This window comes from Macaca mulatta, chromosome 5 (genome assembly GCF_049350105.2).
Source record: "Macaca mulatta isolate MMU2019108-1 chromosome 5, T2T-MMU8v2.0, whole genome shotgun sequence".
Taxonomy (NCBI): domain Eukaryota; kingdom Metazoa; phylum Chordata; class Mammalia; order Primates; family Cercopithecidae; genus Macaca; species Macaca mulatta.
In genome coordinates, this window is record NC_133410.1 from 7,017,083 (window position 1) to 7,036,467 (window position 19,385).

Below are 19,385 nucleotides of genomic sequence, written 5' to 3' on the forward strand. Positions count from 1 at the left end.
AATGCTGTCATTGAGTTCCATACTACATATCTTACATCTGTTTTCTTTTCTTTTTCTTCTCTTTTCCTCATTTTCTTTTGGTATTATTTTATAGTTTTTGTTCCTTTTTTTGTTTTTCTCACTAGCATTCATTCTGTGGCCTTGATGACTTCAGTGAGCCAAGACCTCGGGTTGGTATCCTTTCCTTTTCGCAGATGAAAATGATGATTTTCTAAAACGGGAGGAGTCCTCCCCAGTCCCTGACGGTCCCGTTCCTTGAGAGATGAGGCACTGTGGAAGGTGGCGTTGTGCTGGACGCCTCAGCTCATGGGGCTGGGTCAGCGGGGGAGACCGCCCTGAGGAGGGGCATCAGGGAGGCTCACTGTGAAGAAGATTCTCCCCTGTGGAGTTTCATCCACAAAGGGGGACTCTGTTTTATTCTAAAGGTTCTCTCCAGTTTGGCTTCAGTCCCTGGTGCTCTCAGTTGCCATGTGGACCAGTAAGTCCTCTGTAGAGTCCAGAGTCTTTGGCTTCCAGGTTCAAGGGCTGCAGGAGCAGGAGGTTGCTGGACAAATGGCTCATGGGCCCAGACTGCCACTTACGTGCAAAGTGCCCCAGGGTGGCCATGTAAGAAGCCATTCAGCTCCCTCTCACCCCTGTCCTGTGCTGGGTTTTGACACCTGTGCCATGCTCAGGGACCTCTGGAACAAGGCCACCTCAGCATCTGGTCCTCCTCTGACCACTGAGCCCTGTGTGTCCCCAGGACCCAGCTCCCACCCTAGACACCTGGGCCCTTGCACATTCTCCCTGAGAGTGACCATTTCAGAGCCAGGGGCTGCCAGGACCCATAGACTCTAGAATTCTGTCTTTGAATCCAGCCCAGGCTGAGGGCCCCCTGGGTTCCGGGGATACCTACAGTACCCACCAGGTAGCTACCTGGACCCCTTGGGCTGAGCTCCGAGGCCAGGGCCCTGCCTGATGTCCTCATGGGCGTCCCTGAGGCTGACCCCAGTCCACAAAGGCTTTGGTCTGGTACCTTCTGTACCCAAGTGTCTGGGACAGTGCTGGACACATGGTCGATATTCATTCGATGTTTATGGACTGAGTAAGGGAAGGATCTCAGGTCTTAGAGGACAGCTGACACTCAGTCCCATCTGATCAGGGGTGGGGGTGGCCACAGGGGGTGGGTGGGTGTTAGGGGATGGGTGATCTGATCCTGCTGCTGCTGCTGCTTCTCCTGGGTTGTGGGGGAAGGTCCCTCAGGGCTCAGCTGGGGTGTTCATGACAGCAGTGGGGGGAGGGGGCAGATAAAGCCAAGGGATCCTGCAGTCATTTTAACCCTTGGTTCTTGTGTCGTTTCAAATTATGTTTTAATCTTTCAGGATAGAAAAAGAGTTTATGGAATAAACTGAGTCCCTACGGCAACCCCAACCCCACTCAAACCAAATTCAACAGCGAAACAAGCTATTCAAAGTCCAGAGACTGCAAACAGAATTTATGTATATTTGACAATAGCTTTAAGGGGAAGCCTTTGGACGCATGGCTGGGTCCTGGCCAGCCCAAGCCGTAAGGACTCTGCAGGGACGATGGGGATTTTGTCAAACTTGGAGCCACATCCATGTCCCAGCTCTGGCACCTTGAAGGCCCAAGGGGGCAGAGACCTGAATGCCAGGAAACTAAGTGCAATTACCAGAAACCAAGGGATCGGCAGCCACTGCACTGTCTGGGGACAGGCCCGAGTCCTCATCCCCACGCTAGATGCCTCCCCAGGCCACAGTGTGCGTGTCCAGCTGGACCCGGGTGGGTGCCGTCTCTGCCCTGTGTACATAAATCCCCACGAACCGTGGTGTGTTCGTCCCAGAGTTTGTCTGCCGGAGCGACTTGCAAGTGTCCTTGTAATGTGAATCCCAGTTCAAGTTCTGCTCAGCAAAACCTCTGAATCTGTTCACAGCTGGATTCAGCAGCTGGCAGCCAGAGAGACAGGGCAGGACTCTGATGAGCGGCTGGAGCCTTGCCCATCATGGAGGAGCTGACCCCAGGGACCTCAGATTTCCGAGGGGAGGCCGAAGGCTCTGTCACTCTTGTGGGTGTGACACGGCAAAAGTCTCAGAGCATGACTGTCCCTGCGACCAGGTGGACTGAGGACTGATAGAGCAGACGTGACCACCAACCAGGCCACACTCAGGCCTATGTTGCATCTCGGTGGTAATTTGCAAGGGGCTGCCAAGGAGGAGACGCTGGAGCACCTGCAGGAACTAGGTTATTTCCACAGCGGCCCCGAGACCAGGTCCTGCTGTCACCACTGTGGGGAGGAAGTGAGCTCTTCCTGCCTTGGGAGGCCACCCCTGGATAGAGCCAGAAGAGCTGTCAGGGTGTTGGAGGCCTCCCTGGAGAGCGGATGGAGTGGGGCAGCTACAGAGAGTCAGACACCAGCTGAGGATGGTCAGCCCAGGAGGCAATTCCCCAAGTTCCTTTCCGATGTTGTTCCTGTTGTTATTCTAGGCTGGGTGGGGGCATCTCCAGAAGAAGCCACCTGCTCACAGGATGCTTCTCCCAAACTTCTGCACGGGAAGACGTTTGGAATTAGAATAGATGAAGTGAAACAGAAGACTGAATGTGATGAGGAGGCTGGCTGTGTCTGCATGGGAAAAGCCGGCTGAAGGCCAGGCCGGGTCATCCTCAGCTGGTTGCAGGTGGACAGGCTCAGGCCCTGCTCATCAGGTGGAAGGAACAGGTCTGTGGTCTCTGGTGAGAAGGACCTTTGGACAAAAGGGAAATGACTGAAATTTAGGCAGTTGAGGGAACTCATGGGGTGAGGGCGACAGAAGAGCTAGAAGTTCTCAGAAGTTCTCAGAAGTTCTCAGATCCACGGATGGAGAAGGACACAGTGCCCTGCACAGAAAGGGCCCTGCCAGCCGGGGAGGGCTGCTCACACCACATCCCAGGATCCATCTCTAAGCAGAAATGCGCCAGGATGGCCCAGCATTACTCATTCTCTTTTGAAATCAAAACCGCAAAGCACCCACTAGCTCAGCCTCCGTAACTTACCAACACTTGGTGAAATATGAACAAACTGATGTCGGTTGAAAACATAGGCATCCTAGCAGCCCAGGGGGCAATGGGAGAGTGGGATCACACAGTGAGTGAAAACAAAGGCACGCCTACTGTTTCCGGCCGGGAAGCACAGGATGCATTGCTGTGCTAACTTCTGCGGGCAGAAGTCTAGGGGCACCCATGGGTCTCTGGAATGTCGGTCCAGCACTCTTGTAGCCACTGCAGGAGTGCGGTCCTCACGCCTGCCTGTCCCCATCCTTCATTGGGTGAAGGGCAGTGTCTGTGTCTGCTGGGCTCTCCCACTGAGATCATGTGACCGAAATGGCCTTGGCTTTGAAGTCAGACCCATTGGTCCCTGCCAGCCTGGCCTCTTCCTGCTGCGGACACTGGCAATGTCCTTGCCACTCTGAGGAATGGTGGTGATAGTTCCCATGTGAGGCCTTGGGAGAGGTCTGAGCTGGAGGGTTAGACCCGCAGGCTCCTGCAGGCCACCGTGGCTGCTGGTGGGAGACATAGCATCCTCTGTTCTCTCCTTGGGAGTTGTCCTCAGAGGAGTCCATACAGCCGGCCCGGGGCCAGGACCCGTTCTCTTTGGCCCTCCACAAGGCGGTGCAGGATGAAGCATGAGGCTCACACTGGCAGGTATGAGGGTTTCCCTGCATAGAAATGCAGAGTCCCTGTTAGGAACCAGTATTTCTTGTCACAGTCCCAGCCATGACTTCCCGGCTCCCTGCTAGGCACAGTCCTGGCTGCTAGGACCCCAGTTTCAGGAAGCTTCAGAGCTGTGCTGCGCCCCAGTGCACTCACCCCTCATCCACAGCCCTGTGCACAGGTCAGGCACATCTGCCAGGGCTTTGAATGTTGTTGTCTAGTAACACGTATGTGGCTTCCAGGGCAGCAGAGTTACAAAGTCTGGGGAACCCAAGGTCACTTCCTCAGGTAGAAAGGAGAAGTGTGGCTCCACACTTTAGCATAGCCCTCCCCACGGGTCAGCTGGGAGGTTCAGCAGAGAGCCAGCCCCGAATGTTCCTGGCACAGAGATGTCCGTGGTGCAAACACAGGTTTCCACTTCTCTCTCTTACACCTCAATCCTCTGTAGGCCAAAGGCGACCAGGGAGGAGCTGGGGCAGAGAAGTCAAGGGGTCAGACTGCGTTCTGTCACCGCCACTCTGGCCACCTCCTGCCGGCTGAGGAGCCAAGGCCGGGACTGAGGCCGGGAGACCAGTTATGCAGGGACAAGCCGGGCTGATTTGTCCAGGACGGCGGGGGGTTCAGGGAACACAGGACTTCCTGTTTTAAAATGGAGGAGGTTCTGGGCAAACTGGGAGGTCATTACCCCACGGGTATGAGGCTTTTCTCACCGAACCCCACTTCCCTTCCGGGTCTGCAACTGGCTGCAGGTGTTTTGGCTGAAGCGCAGTGCCTGTGCCGAGCAACTTAGGTGAAATGGGCTTTGTATTTCACACGAATGCCCTGAGAGCCAGCTCACGCTCAAGGGTGTGAAATCCTACACAGCCTGCCCCCAGTTCGGTGCTGGGCCCTGAGGGGAGGGGAGGAATACAAATGTGTGGGCGGGCGGGCGTCTCCCCCAGTCAGGAGCAAGGCTCACCCTGGCTGGTTGCATGCCCCGCTTTAGCTCCGGCTTCCCCATCCTTCCCAAGCAAATTCAACATCTGCTCCCATCCGCTGCTCCTTTATCCGCCGGGAGCATCCAGGACTGTGGCCCCCGGGTCTTCCTCGCCGGCTGTAACCCCTCTGTAACCAGTAGCAATCCTGCCTGATACCCCCAGGACAAACAGTGGCCAGTTTGACCTTTGGTTATTTTCTCACATTTAAACAGGGTTTGCCAGGGCTCTGCCAAATTGGGTGGGAAATGGCAAACATGCCATTGTAGGGTCCTCTTCCCTCCCGCCCCGCCTGGTTGTCTGGACTCCTAGGGCCTTCTGTAGGGACTCTTGGGGCCTTCTGTAGGGCCCTTCTCTACGCCCCAGATTCCGGCTCTGAAGTAGGGTGGAGTCCAGGTCTTCACACGGCCAGACCTCCTTATTTCCCTCCCAGCTTCCCCCCAACTCTCAGGGGCTGTTGTTCCAGTAGAAACAGGGACTCTTGATTTCTTCCATAGCCTGTGTTCTCCCTGTTACCACCCTCAGTCTCAGGGAACCTCCCCAAGGATCCCAAGGGGTCAGAACCCCATCCTTACATCTGCACATCAATCTGTCCCCTTCTCCTGCCCAGGCCCTGTCACTTCTGAGGGGCCTGCAGGCTCAGATCTCCACCCCAGGCTACCACAGAGGTTGGTAAACCATAGGCAGGCCACGATTTTCTCTGTTTGACCTTCTTCTTCCCCCAAGAGCCTCCGTCACTTACCTAAAAGACCTGAGAACACTTCCCTGGAGAGGCCCCGCCTGCTTCACTGTCCTTAGGCGAGAAGGAAGGACGTGCCCTCCCTCAGGGCTGCTCCCAAGGAAGGGCTGGAACACCTCCTCCTCCTTGGTGGGCCTGGGGTAATTTTTCAGTCTCTTGCTGCTGCCTTCAGCTGTCACTCAATCCTCCTGCTCTGCATTGGCTCCTCCTGGCTGATGTTCCTCGGGACTCATGGTGCAGTGCAGATACAGGACCGACCACCACCCCCCGCCACCTCCCCAGAGCTCAGTTAGTCATCGCCACAGCGGGGAGCGGGGACTGCTGCCAGTTTCATCTTGCAGGGGGCCAAGTCACTTGCCTAGGATCATGTGGCAAGCAGGCTTGAAAGTTGGATGCAGCTGGACAGTGTTGCGTCTGCCCCCCATCCAGCAGACAGCATGCGTATTTAGTGTGTGCCGGGTGCTCTGCTGAGGGCTTTGCAGGGATTGACTTATTTATTACTCGACAGCTCTTCACTTAGGCACGATTTTTACCCTCCTTTTTTCTTTGAGAAGTTAAGTAATTTGTCCAAAATCACATCTGAGAAGCGATGGAGACAGGCCTAGAACCTAGGCAGCCTGGTCCCAGCGCCTGGGATCTGAGTGGCTCTACTGCACCCCCGCCCCCCGCCTCTGACCGCCCCAGGTCCACTGAAACCCCTTGTGGCCACCAAGACATTGGCCACTGTTGGGAAAATATGATTAAAGACAAAAGCTTCTCCCAGTGCAGAAAACCTCATCACAAAGAAAAGAAAAAAAAAAAAGGTTTTATTATTGAATAAGCATTAAACCAAGATATGAGATGCATTACAGGCAACCCACTGAGAGATTGCAAAGACAGAAAGAAGTTTCAACCTTTTGTATAGCCAGGCAGGCACAATGCATGCACACATTCTCTCACCCTCATCCCTACGGAAAAGGACTTGATAGCGTCATTGCTTCACATGGTTCATCCTAAACTCACCTGGCAACTAGGGCAACCCTCTGTGTTCATTAATTTGTTTTATACAAAGGGAAAAAAAACGTCTCCTGCACCTGGGTTCCACCCTTCTGTCACTTCCTGTGACAGGTTTTGCATTTTGGAGCCAGGCGCCTGGCCAATTAGGCTCCTTCCTCCCACTGAACACTAGGGGCGCTGTTTTCCTTGGAATTTACATCCCAAAGAGGCGGTGCCCAGGTCCTTCAGGAAAACATTCCCGGGTCATACAGCTGGCAAAAGGCTTATTTCGCTTTAAAAAGGATTTACACATATTTCAAAGAGACAAAGAAAGAACTTACAAATTTTCTAAAGTAAATGCTCTAAGAAAAGGGAGGGGGGACGTTTCTTATTTTTAACAGGGAGATGGAAGCCTCTTATTTTCTGTTTGCCTCCATCTTGCTCCTGCCAACCCGGAGTGCTCGATCCTCAAAATGACATTTGACCAGGCACCTCCCTTCTCCCAGGGGCCCACAGAAACGCCAGAGTCCTTGAGTGCCTGTAAGAGGATGGCACCCAGCCTCCTCTGTCCTCACTCCCCACTTCCTCCTTCTGTGTGTCCACCGGGCCAGCTCAGTCTGGTCCTCCCGTTCCCTTCACCTGTCCTGCCTCTCTGTGCGGGGCAGTGGCCTGAGGATGCTCCCCACCTGGGGGAGTCCCCTCCCCACCTCTCTCTGCTGTAATCCCCCATTCCTCCTACGATCTCTTCAGCCTGGAGCTCCCTCCCCCTCCTCCGGGTGCCCAAAGGATGCATTCGCTCCTGTTTTGGGGTCTTGTTGCTCACCTATTACCGTATCTCCTGTGTCAGAATGCACACTCTCTAGTGTGGGAGTCAGATCCATATTTGAATCCTGACTCTGCTACCTCCCATCCCACCTGTGAGGCCCAGATAAGCTCCTTCACCTTGCAGAGCCTCCATCGGACCATCTGTATAATGGTCATGTTAACGCCTACCTCATAGGGTCACTGGGAGAATTGGACTGGGTAAGGCAAGAGAGGCCCCCGCCCCTGGTGCAGACGGCACCCAGGGCAGCATAAATTTCCCATCCTCTTCCCCTAGCAAACTCTAGGTCCTTGAAAAGTATGTGCTGTACTCGGAGAGGAGGTGTGGAACTTTATTCATTATGTGGTAAAAAGATGAGCTTCATTGACTACTGGGCGTCTCCAACATCTGATGGCCTTACCTGGAGATCTTACTTTTCCTCTCTGTGTTCATCACCAGGCATTTCATCTCATGTGATTTTTCTGCAACTTTTTCTTGCTTCGCGTGAGTTCTGGCATGCTGACTTGTAAAATGAGAGGCTTTCATTCATATTGTATGATGCTTGTGCAGATGAAACCCAAGTCACCCACTCATGAATAATCCACCTGTTCTTGCCCTTCTCAAAGGATATTCTCCTGAACAATCTGAAGTCACAACCACACCTTGAAACCTCCAGGAAGTCAATGTTGCAAACTCACTTAATTTTATTATTAAGTCTTGCCCCATGAAATATTTGCGAGATGGAGCCAACAGCTAAGGGACGGACTGAGAAGAGTTTCAGCTATGTCATCAGAGCCCCCAGCAGTGAGGGGTTCGACATAATGAACGTTGATGTGAAGATTGACACATCCTGGATATTCCAGGACATGGAAGATAGTGCTGAGGAGCAGGCAGGTCTTCAGGAAGAAGCAGCTGGTCACCCAGACGTGGATACGGGGGCCCTCAGGAGGCAGCTGGAGTCCTCCCAGCAGAAGCTGTCAGCAGCGGTGGACAAGTACGTGACATCAGAGTCCGGGCTGAGAAGCAGGTAGCGATGCCGTTTTGATTTCTCTGTGTGTATTTCACAAACCCCAGGGCCATCAGAGTGTGTCACCATAGTGTGTTGAATCACACCACGCAGTTGGGGAAACCACCTCTCCACAGGCACGTAACCTGCCCACTCAGTCACTTGCCTTCTGCTTCTCCCGCCTTCCTTCTTCGGTGCTGTACCTGCAGGCGAGGCTGCCTGGGCTCCTCTGCTCAAAAGCTTCCATGGAGGTGCAGCCAACCGGAGGCCCTGAAATGGAGGGAGGCGGGGAGAAGCCAGGTCCTTTCCCTCTCTTCTGCTCTGGGTGACTGTTCCATGAAAGGGCCATATGTACAAAGTGACCCAGAAGGACAGAAGGAACGGAGAAACCAAGGAAAGAGGCAGACAAATCCAGCTGGTCGGTTTGGGGTGATTTTTTTCGGGGAACTGGCAGACAGAAGCATGATTTTAGGCAGCTGCCAGACAAATAGATGTCCATGCAGCAAACCTTCCACCCCCAACCCAGGGCTTATATCCTGGGGAAAAAGCGTATGTGCTCTGGAAGGCTTGCGTAGGTGGCTACAGGAATCACAGCCTGTGGTTTCTGCAACAACAGGGGTTGTTTTGGAGGAAACTCACAATGAATAGGTGTTTCTACGTAAAGAGAACTACATCAAGTCCACATCTTGGAGGCATTCGTGGACTCAGGGTTAGTCAAGAGTCACGTGCTGGATTAGCATTTAAAATAAAGTCGCTCTTGTTCCCACAGTGACATCTCCCACTGTGGCTGTAACTCAGACGTGCTCTCAGCTTCCTCTGTGGTCCCAGCTCCCACTAGGTGGCCTGGCTGCTCCGCCCTGCCCTGGTAACGGCATCTCTTCCTTGTGTGACCGTCCAGCCCCCAGGGCAGAGGTGGCTTCTGGCAGTTGTTAATCCAGGCTGCTTGTCATCTCTGTCTGGCCTTTGGACTCTGCTGTCATCTTTGAAATAGGTTCTCTGCGTTCATTTCTCTCTGTAGAACTTCCTGGTGTGGGCTCTGTTTGCCTGATGGAGTTGACCTGGTCTCAAGGTGGAGCATTTGAATCCAGGTCTTTCTCTAAAGCCCATCCTGTTTCCTGATGATGTCTTGACACCCAGACTGGCAGAACGAGGTTAGGCCTTGCATGTAGATCAGAGACACCCAGCATGGAAGCACAGTGCAGTGGTGGCGGGGATCGATTCTGACAGGCTACTCATATCCCAGCAGCCACGTGCCTTGGATTTTTGTAGGACTTCCCCATTTTCTTGTACTTGCCTTTGTTTCAGTAAAGGCAGGCCATTGAATGTGGATACACATGTGATTCACTTTTCTTCCCTTTGGTGAAATTTTATGCATGAAGAAATTCACAAATCAGAGAAATTCTTCTGTTACTCTATGTGATTGCCCATTCCTTCATTCATTCAGCAACACACTTACCCTCCAAGAGTCATATACTAAGTTATGTTAGTTTGCCTGGGTTGCCATGACAAAGCACAGTAAGGCCTCACTGAATGTTGTCCATAGGTTGTTGGAAACTGTGACTAAGTGAACCAACATACAACAAAACCAATTTGTTTTTGTTTATTATTTTGCTTTGGTTTGAGATAGAATCTTACTCTGTTACCCAGGTCGGAATGCCATGGCATAATCTTGGCTCACTACAACCTCCACCTCCTGGGTTTAAGTGATTCTCCTGCCTCAGCCTCCCGAGTAGCTGGGACTACAGGGGCCCATCACCACGCCAGGCTAATTTTTGTATTTTTAGTAGAGACAGGGTTTCAACACGTTGGCCAGGCTGATCTCAAACTCCTGACCTCAAGGGATCTGCCCACCTCGGCCTCCCAAAGTGTTGGGATTATAGACGTGAGCCACCACGCCCCGCCACAAAAGTAATTTGACCATAGGCTAATTGATACAAATAAGAGTTAAGTTCCTACAGCATATTTCAGGTCACAAAAACATCACCAAACTTTCAAATAAAGACCCCAACCACTTCTAATGTTAAACATTGAAATAAATGTGAAAGACTCAAACAAATTTAAATTTAAGAAAGACTCAAAAAAAACACAAGTAAGATGATTATTTACCCAGTTGTTCCAGTTCAGGGCCACAGGTGGCTGGGGCCTCTCCCGGCAGCTCAGGGTGCAAGGCCTGGACAGGACACTCACACCCACGCGCACACTCACGCAGGCCGGGACTGTGTCGACAGGCCAGCTCACCTAATGTGCAGTTTTGGGCTGTGGGAAGAAACCAGGGTACCCCGAGAAAGCCCACGCAGACATGGGGAGAATGGGCCAACTCCACATAGACAGTGGCCCTGGCTGAGAATCTTTTTTTTTTTTCTCATCAGCATTATAATGAAATGACATTATTTGCAGACCTGGGTGACTTAACAAAAATTTATTTTCTCACATTTCTGGAGCCCAAAAGCCCAAGCTCGAGGGGTCGGCAGGGTTGGTTTCTCTTGAGGCCTCACTCCGTGGCTTGTGGACTCCACCTTCTCCCTGTGTTGTCATATGGGCACCCCTCTGTGTGTGTCTGTGTCCTCATCTCCTCCTCCTACAAGGACCCCAGTTGGGTTGAATCTGGGCCCACGCTCATGACTTTCTTTCAACTTAATTGCCTCTTTGAAAAGGCTTATCTCCAAATATAATCACATTCTAAGGAACTTGGGGGTTAGGCCTTCAACACAGGAACTCTGCAGGGATGCACTGAGCCCATATCAGAAGTCCTGGGTGCTGAGAGCTGGGAAAGGCAGGGCCCTGGCCCAAGAGACTAGCAGCGTAGGCCCATACAGGGTTGTACATTCAAATCTTCTAGAAAGGTTGGTGGTGGAAACCAGAAGATCAATGGACCCCAGGAAGACAGGCAGGGAACCTCAGCCAAAGGGGACCCCTCCACGGGAGGGGGAGACAGAGTGCCCAGGGGGACACCATGAGCCGTGGGGAGGAGGAGCCTCTGACCGGGCCTGTGGGGGAATGAGGGCTCATCCTCTGTTCTCTTTAAAGATGAGGTACACCATCTTGCAGGAGAGGGCCAGGGGAGGAGAAAAGGGAGCTAGCACAGGGCTAAGCCCTCCCATACTTGCCCCATCTTGGCTCTCTTGGACCCTGCGATGCATAGAGTGACATCAGCGCCTTTAACAGATGAGTAAACTGAGGCTGAGGGATGAAATACTAAGTGATTCAGGGCTGCCGAAAGCTGAGGCCAGGGTCTGAAAGCACGATTCTGAGCACGGATTTCAGACGAATGTCACAATGTGTTTGGGTTTAGCGGGGGAAGGCCAGGTAGTATGTCTTGGATTTGCTTTAAATAAAGAGTTGAAGCACAGAAGTATTTCTTCTCAAAATAATATAACAGCTTTGTTAGAAATGTGAAGAAATCCCACTCCCATCTTCATAACACTATCATGTTGCATATTTATTCCCGTCTACATGCAGTAAAATTAATAACAGCTAAGTACTTACCGAGTACTTGTTCAGTACCAAGCCACTGTTCACAGGCTTGACAAGTATTAACATAATTAATCCTTAAAATGATACTAGGCCAGCACGGTGCCTGTAATCCCAGCACTTCGGGAGGCCGAGGCGGGCAGATCACCTGAGGTCGGGAGTTCAAGACCAGCCTGACCAACATGGAGAAATCCTGTCTCTACTAAAAATACCAAATTAGCTGGGTGTGGTGGTGCATGCCTGTAATCCCAGCTACTCAGGAGGCTGAGGCAGGAGAATCACCTGAACCTGGGAAGTGGAGGTTGCGGTGAGCCAAGATCGTGCCATTATACTCTAGCCTGGGCAACAAGAGCGAAACTCCATCTCAAAAAAACAAAACAAACAAACAAAAAACCCTAAAAACACAGTAAAAGTATCATCCACATTTGTCATTGGTTTAATTGGGGAACAGTGATACTTCACTGTCAATGTCATATTTGTGAGTGTATTAGCTTCCCACAGTTGCTGTAACACATCACCACAAGCTTGGTGGCCAGAAGTGGGAATCAGTCTTCCTGAGCTAGTCGAGCTGTGGGTGGAGCCAAGCCCTCTCCGAGGCTGGAGGGGAAATCCATTTCCTGGTCTTCTCCAGGTCTAGAGCTGCATTCCTGGGCTCCCCGCCCTGCCTCCATCTTTGGAGCCAGCTGCATGCAATCCTGCATTGGTGGCCACACTGCCATCCCTAGACTCAACCCTCTCTGTCTCCCTCTCTCAAGGATACTTGTGATTGGTCTTAGAGACCAGCCGGCGAATCCGAGTCCATATCCCCATCTCACCATCCTTGACTTAATCCTATCTGCAGTCTCTCTTGCATTTTAAGGTAACATTCATAGGTTCCAGGGATTAGGGCCTGGATAAACTTGGGGCCAAAATTTGCCCTGCCGAAGTGAAATTCGTCATTTTCTGCTTCGTTTAAGATTAGGAATTGTATCAGAATTAAATACTGTTCTCATAGTTATTGTTACAGACTGGTCTCAGAACTAGAAAGAAAGGCTTTTGTTTTTCCTAGCAAATCTCCCCATATCGTATAACGCATTGGAAAGCACTCAGCCTGACTGGCTAACTGGAGCTGCTCCTGTGGTCCAGTTTGGAAGGAGCTTGATTATGATCCTCACGAGAAAGCACGCTCTGGTCTGCCATCCTTGAGACCTTTCCTCAGGGCATGAGAACTGGAATAGGAGAGGGACTCTTGGCCTTATCATTAATAATAATGCATCATGTAATTTAATCTTCATGAAAACCTACTGAACAAGGTTAATGACCTCTGTTTTATAGATAAAGTTACGGAGGGTCATAGTGCTGAACTAGCCCTGCTAAGGCCCCATGGCTGGTGAATGGCAGAGCCGGCAGGCAAAGCTAGTTCTTCACCCAGGCCAGCAGTATCTGTCCTGGGTGTGCAGGCGTCCAGCGGGGACTTGGGGAGGAGTGAGGATATGCAGAGCTTAGGCACGGAGGCTATGAGTGCACCTTCACGTGTATCATGGTTTCTATTATAGAGGCAAGACTGACACATTAAGGGGACTTGTAAACTAGGCATAACGGGAGACAGGCCAGTCTTCTCAGTGCCTTCTCACCCTATGGGTCCAGGAGCCCGGGCTTTCTTTCTGGACTTTCTGCCCCCACCCTGCTTGTGTCTCCCTCCCACAGAGCTGCAATCAGGGTTCACATCCAGTCTGAGTTCACATCTGCTTGTGACATAGCTCCAGTGTGTTTGCAAGACCATGCAAAGCCTTCCTGTGACTTAGCCATTCCTAATAGACAGTTAAGCCACTTCCAGCTTCTCATCTGGAAGAGTAAGTAATGCAGAGATTAATTTTTTTCAGTTGTAGAAATCTTTTTCTGAATTTCAATCATTCCTTAGGTTTACAAGAATGTAGCTAAAATGGGAGACAGCAGAGCAGAGGCTGACAATGCTAAGTCCGGAAGTAAGACCAACTAGATTCTATAATGCTGTGTGACTTTGGGCAAAAGTCTGCCCCCTCTGATCCTATTTCCTCCTGTGTGAAGTAGGGGTAGCAGAACCCACCTGCAGCTGGCAATGTGAGGATTCATTGAAACCACCAAGTTAAAGCTCTTAGCCTAAATGGCTCAAGCTCAGGCACTCTTAGTTGGCATTACCTGAATCTGCAATTACTGGCTTCGGTGTGAGGACATTGAAGATTTCTGATGCATGGTACCTAATTGTTCAAATAACGTCTTTGAAGTATTGTAGATAATCTTTAGAACTATATGCATGAATATTATGCAAAACGTCATTTTGCCAGAACATCGAATTGATCAAATGACAAAAACAATAATAATAATAATTTGGCCCCGGGGTCTGCAAAAGCCTTAGGCCATGTTGACTGCACCTGAGCAAGTGCCTCCCTGCTCTTCACGCTGCAGAATTCAGGAGCTGGAGCTGTCAGAGAGGAAACTCCTCCGGAAGGTGGACCAGCTGAACATCCACGTGGCTCAGGAGAGAAGCGCCTGGCTGCAGGCCCAGGAGAAGCTGGTAGCGCTGCAGGGGGAGCTGGCCAGCCAGGTACGTTTCCTTCTTCTTTCCAGTCCCTGTTTCCCGGACTGCAGAGCTGCTGGAACTCAGTAGCAGCTGCAGGTAGACAAAGACAGTAGAGGGTGGGCCTGGGAGAGCCCAGTCAGGAGGGTTAGAGAGATCCTAAGTTCATGGTGCATGGTAGTGACTGCAGGGCCTGGGGCGTGCAGGGATGTGGGGGTGGGGGCTGTGATCTGTGGGGGCTGCACACTTGCTGGAAGCTCTTGTGCCTGAGGACCTCAGCTCCAGGCCACAGTCTGAGGACAAGAGTTGGCTGATGCAGGGCTCCTGGGGTCTGGAGCTCTTATGCAGATGGGGGAGACTGATAAAAAACAAGTAACTCTAAACCTGGATGTGGGGTGACATGGGGGAGTGTGGGAACCCCCCCGGCGTGTGTTCAGGGGGCTGGGGGAGTTGAGGAGAGCTACAGAGAGCTGAGGCCGTGTGAGTTGGGCCTTGTTGGGAAGGGCGTGTGAGGCGTGAGTGACAGCATGGGCCACAGCACAGAGGTGTGGGAGAATACAGAGGATGTCACCCTGCTGGGGATGGAGTGGGTGAGTCGGAAAGTTCCAGAGGGGCCAGATGGCCAACTCCGCTGCATGGCCCAATTCTGAATACAATGGGGAACAAGCTTTAGGGGACTTAAGTAGGGAAGCCTCGGGGTCAGATGGTCATTTGGGGAATGCCATTCTCCCTGCATGGCAGAGAGAGATGGCGGAGGCAGGCGGAGAAGTTGGAGAGCTCCCTGGAGAACGAGTGAGCAGTTAAGGGTCGGGGGCTCTGGAGGCAGAGGCCTAGAGCCAAACCCTGGCTCTGCCACTCACTAGCTGTGTGACCTTGGGCAAGTGACTTAACCTCTCTGGGCCTCAGTTTCTTCATCTGTGAAGTGGGAATGATATAGTACCAACCCCCTCAGATTGTTGTGTGGGTTGAATTGATACATGTAAAACACTCCCAACAGTAGGTATTTAAATGACACTATCTGCTTTTATAATTATTAGCCATTACTGAAATTTTCCAGGGGAAGGATGATGGGGCTGGAGGGTAGGCCATTTTTAGGAAAGGCTGCAGAGGCAAAAACCGCAAAACTCCAAGGTAGCCGCAAGCGGCGCCCAACAGTCCCTGGAGGCATCCTGTTCTAGCCTGCTGCTATTTAGAATGCAGCCAGGGATTTTCAAATTGCAGGTTGCAACCCATCTGTGGGAGGTGAGATCAATTCAATTCAGGGGCTCACAACTGGCACTTAAAAATCAAATCAATAGAAACTAAGAAATGTAAAAGCACATCGCATGTGCTAGAGGGAGTACTGTTTTGAGAAACTTGTTTCGGCTGTGCACAGGTGTGTATAATGGGCATGATGTTCATAGGTGTTTCATACATGTTTCTTACAGTGGGAAACTGTCAAAAAGCTGCAAAAGCACTTGGCATAGCTATTAGCGGAAATAGAATTGGACGTGGAAATCCAAGGATTCCAATTAAATGGAAAATAGTCCTTGAGATGCCAGGGAGATATCCTAGTGGAATTTTTTTTCCCTTTATACTGAACTTCAGGTGCAGAAAATCGAGTTACTTCTCCTCCTTGGCTCATAGTACCTCCTCATTACCGTCCTGAGGGGAGTTTTAACACAGGTAGAGTGGTGTTGAGTGGGACTCCTCCGCCACTGATGTGATGTCTCGTGGAAAATGCTGTCATAAATACTTTTTGAGCTGTGCCCTATGTGCCTATAGAATTTCCGAGGTGAATTGGACCCAGCCCTGTAATGATGTTCACAGTGTGATGAGGGGCAAAAGATGAGGGTGACAGCAAGTGACACGCTGTTAGGGAGTGAAAGGTACTGCAGGGACCAGCAGTTTCTACAAGGGAACACCAAACCCTCTTCTACATGCGTCGTCTTATTAAATCTGTCTCATGTGCTGTGTATGCTCCTGGGAAAGACTCATCACAAAACTCCATTTCCAGATGGGCGGCATATGTTCAAAGTGATAGCAAAATTGCTTAGGATCTCTCAGTTGCCCCTTGGCTCAGCTGCCACCCAGCCCCCAACCCTCTAACCCTAAATCTCTCGCTGCAAACATTTGTATTTTGAAGCGAGTTTTGCAGGAGTGCATGAGCAAGTTTTCCATGCCCTTCTCACCGGTATGTACCAGATAGCAGTTCTGCTTTGTTGCTGTCAGTGTTTCCAGTAAGCATTTGCATATGGAGATGCCTTGTTTCTGTAGTGAGCTGCGGTCATTCTGAAAGCTGTCAAAGGCAGACCATCCAGGCTCTGAAGTCCCTCCGCCGGGCACCATGCAAAGATCATTACAGAATACATGCCTTCAGGAAGACCGGGAGAATTCTCCTCCCAGGGAATCTGACCCCAACTTTTATCTGCCCCACGTTCCCCAAAACTATCAAACAAAGCTTGTCTGAGCTGTTCCCAGGTTTCCTCTTTCATGTTTGCTCGTAGCTTGTTTGTTTTTGTTTTCCGGAAGCTCCCTGGCAGAAGAGCAGCAGCAAGTGCTGGCAATTGAAAGATTAACATAGAGGCAGTTCTATCCCTTTGCTTGAGTTAATTCTGAAAAGTAGGCAACAGCTCTAATTTTCGCCGTGGGTGGTTCACCCCAGTCCAGCTCACGGCCCATGGGTGGGAAGAGGCAGATATGTTCCCTGGCCAGGCAGGTGGGCAGATGAAAGAAGAAAAGGTCTGAGTCAGGTACAGGGCGCTTGGCATCCTGGCCGCAGTGAATTTTAGCTGCATGATATGCAAGTCACTTCTGAGTATCCCTCAGGCTAGTAACATACCTCCCTTCAGGTGGAGTGTCCACAGTAATGACAGCTACTGTGGTACTGGTGTCCTGACTCACCTGCTGGAGCCAGCTGACCCTGGGTGGGCCAAGCATTGACCCTGTAGATAGGAAATGGGGATCTCTGGGCAGTTCTGGGGTGGAAGTGGGGACACCCGGGAGGCTCCGGAGCAGCTGTGTGCCCTCAGGTGCGGATGTTTTCAGTATCCGGACATCTCCAGTGGCCCTCAGGGTGTGCACCCGCTGATGGCCATCCTGCCACCTGCCCAGCTCCCTCCCAGGACTCAGGGAGCTCTTGAGGGTGCAGGGCCCAGACTAGGGTGGATGAGGTGAGGGAGACACTTGCCTCCGTGCAAAATTTAAAATGATGCAAAACAGTCAAAGAGATAATATTTTGATGCACTATTATAATGCACAAAATGCAAAAACGCACCATGCACAAAATACGGAAATGTTAAGTCAAGACAGAATCAATATGAGCCATGGCGTGTCCTTCGGGCTTGCTGACGCCCTCATCCACCGCCAACTTGTAGATCCGGGAGAAGGAGAGCGTGGCCAGGCGGCAGCAGTGGCGGCTGCGGCGGTTGCAGGAGCGGTTGCGGCGCAAGGACGAGGCACTGGGGCAGCAGGCGGCGGCCCTGGAGCGCTGCCGGCGGACCCAGAGGCGCCAGCTGGGCCTGGTGCGCGAGCAGGAATGCGTCCTGCGGGCACAGGTGCAGCGGCTGGAGCTCGACGTGCGACGCCTCTGCCACGCCGCGGGCCTCCTGCTGGCCCAGCGGGACATCGCGGCCTCGGGCCTCCAGAGCGCCCCCGAGGCGACCGCGGAACTGCGCGCCCTGCAGGCGAGGGCAGAGCGCAGCGAGCACGAGCGAGAGGAGGCAGCGCGCAGGCTGCAGCAGCACAGGGCCACAGAGCGCCAGCTCCGCGGGCAGCTGGAGGAGCTGCGCTGCTTCATCTATGGGCTGAAACTGTCAGAGATCGGCCTGCAGTGCCAGGTGGAGGACCTCGCCCAGCAGAACCAGTGCCTGCGAGAGGAGCTGGGAGCCCAGGCCCCTGTTGGTCACTGCAGCCTGGTAAGTGGCAGCAACCCAGGGCAGGAGTGATCTTTTGCCTTTTTCTTTCTCCTCCAGCCACTTGGTCAAGTCTTGGACCCATTCATTTCCCGGGCTCCTCTTCATACACCCGTCCAACCCTGCCAGCCCTGTCCATCGTCCTTCACTGCATCTACTCACCTCCCCACCCCCTCTTCCATCTAACCTCACACACTCATTCAGTGCATGCCCACCTCACTACCCATCCACCAACCGTGTCCACCCACCTGTCCATCCTCAGATGCACACACTTGCCCATCATCCATCCATCCACCTATCCAACCACTCACCCACCTACCCACCATCATTTTCCCATTCATTCTAACAGCTGCTTGTCCACACAGCCACTTATGAGCGCACTTACTAAACCACTTGTTTTCCCATTGTTGAAATCTGTTTGGGCTTTTATAAAAAAAAAAAAAAAAAAAAAAAAGTATCATAGATGGTGGCTTGTAAACAACAGAAACTTATTTTTCACACTTTTGGAGGCTGGAGGTCCAAGATCAAGGCACCAGCAGATTTGGTGTGGGGGAAGGGCCTTCTCACTGGGTCCTCACGGGGCAGGAGGGAGAGGGAAACCTCTGGGGTACTAATACCATCCATGAAGCCTCCACCCTCACAGCCTAATTACCTCCCAAAGACCCCACCACCTGACACCCTCACACTGAGGATTAGGATTTCATCATAAATTTGGTGGGGGGAACACAGCCATTCAGACCCTAGCACTCACCCTCCCACTTGTCTAGCCATATTCCACTATCTTCTCATTCACCACACCATCTGTTCATCTATCTACCCCTCTGGCCACTGGCCAGGCAGCTAACCAACCACCTTATATCCCTTATTGTCCACTCACTGTTGTCCATCCATCTATCCAACATCCAATGAGTTCCTGCTGACTGCCAGGCCCCACGCTAGACAAGATCTTCAACACGCTGTGCCACAGGACTCGTATGTGCTTGTGAAGTCTGGTCCCCCTCCTCTGGAAGCAGTCACCTCTTCTCCCACTTCACCTGTAGCACCAAAGGTGACAACGGTTCCCTGGTGGCAATTCTGTGCGTGCATCTTCAGTTCTCCCTCTTTAGACTGTGAGCTCCTTGAGGGCAAGGTCCAGACATGATGGTCTTTGTAGCCCCCATAGCAGCACACAGGAGGGCCTCAGGACTGTGGAGTAGAGAGCACACAGGGTAGGGTCCCTTTCTGGTTTGCATATTTACTCGCTGTGTGACCTTGGACAAACTTCTTAAACTCTGGAGGGCAGGCTGGACATGTATTGATTCATTT

At 51.9% G+C, this 19,385-nt stretch overlaps 2 protein-coding genes across 2 annotated transcripts in view; both read left to right on the top strand.

The window, feature by feature from the left end:
* JAKMIP1 (janus kinase and microtubule interacting protein 1) overlaps positions 1 to 3,004 on the top strand; it is a 182,636-nt gene extending 179,632 nt beyond the window's left edge. Inside the window, exons 21-22 of the mRNA XM_078001920.1 lie at positions 126 to 170; positions 1,362 to 3,004. Of these exons, the coding sequence (XP_077858046.1) occupies positions 126 to 170; positions 1,362 to 1,391 (75 nt within the window). The 3' untranslated portion in view covers positions 1,392 to 3,004. The remainder of the gene's footprint in view (positions 1 to 125; positions 171 to 1,361) is intronic.
* C5H4orf50 (chromosome 5 C4orf50 homolog) overlaps positions 1,362 to 19,385 on the top strand; it is a 63,730-nt gene continuing 45,706 nt past the window's right edge. The window contains exons 1-4 of the mRNA XM_028848332.2: positions 1,362 to 3,675; positions 7,801 to 8,201; positions 14,076 to 14,214; positions 17,544 to 18,083. Coding sequence (XP_028704165.2) covers positions 7,915 to 8,201; positions 14,076 to 14,214; positions 17,544 to 18,083 — 966 coding nt within the window. The 5' untranslated portion in view covers positions 1,362 to 3,675; positions 7,801 to 7,914. The remainder of the gene's footprint in view (positions 3,676 to 7,800; positions 8,202 to 14,075; positions 14,215 to 17,543; positions 18,084 to 19,385) is intronic.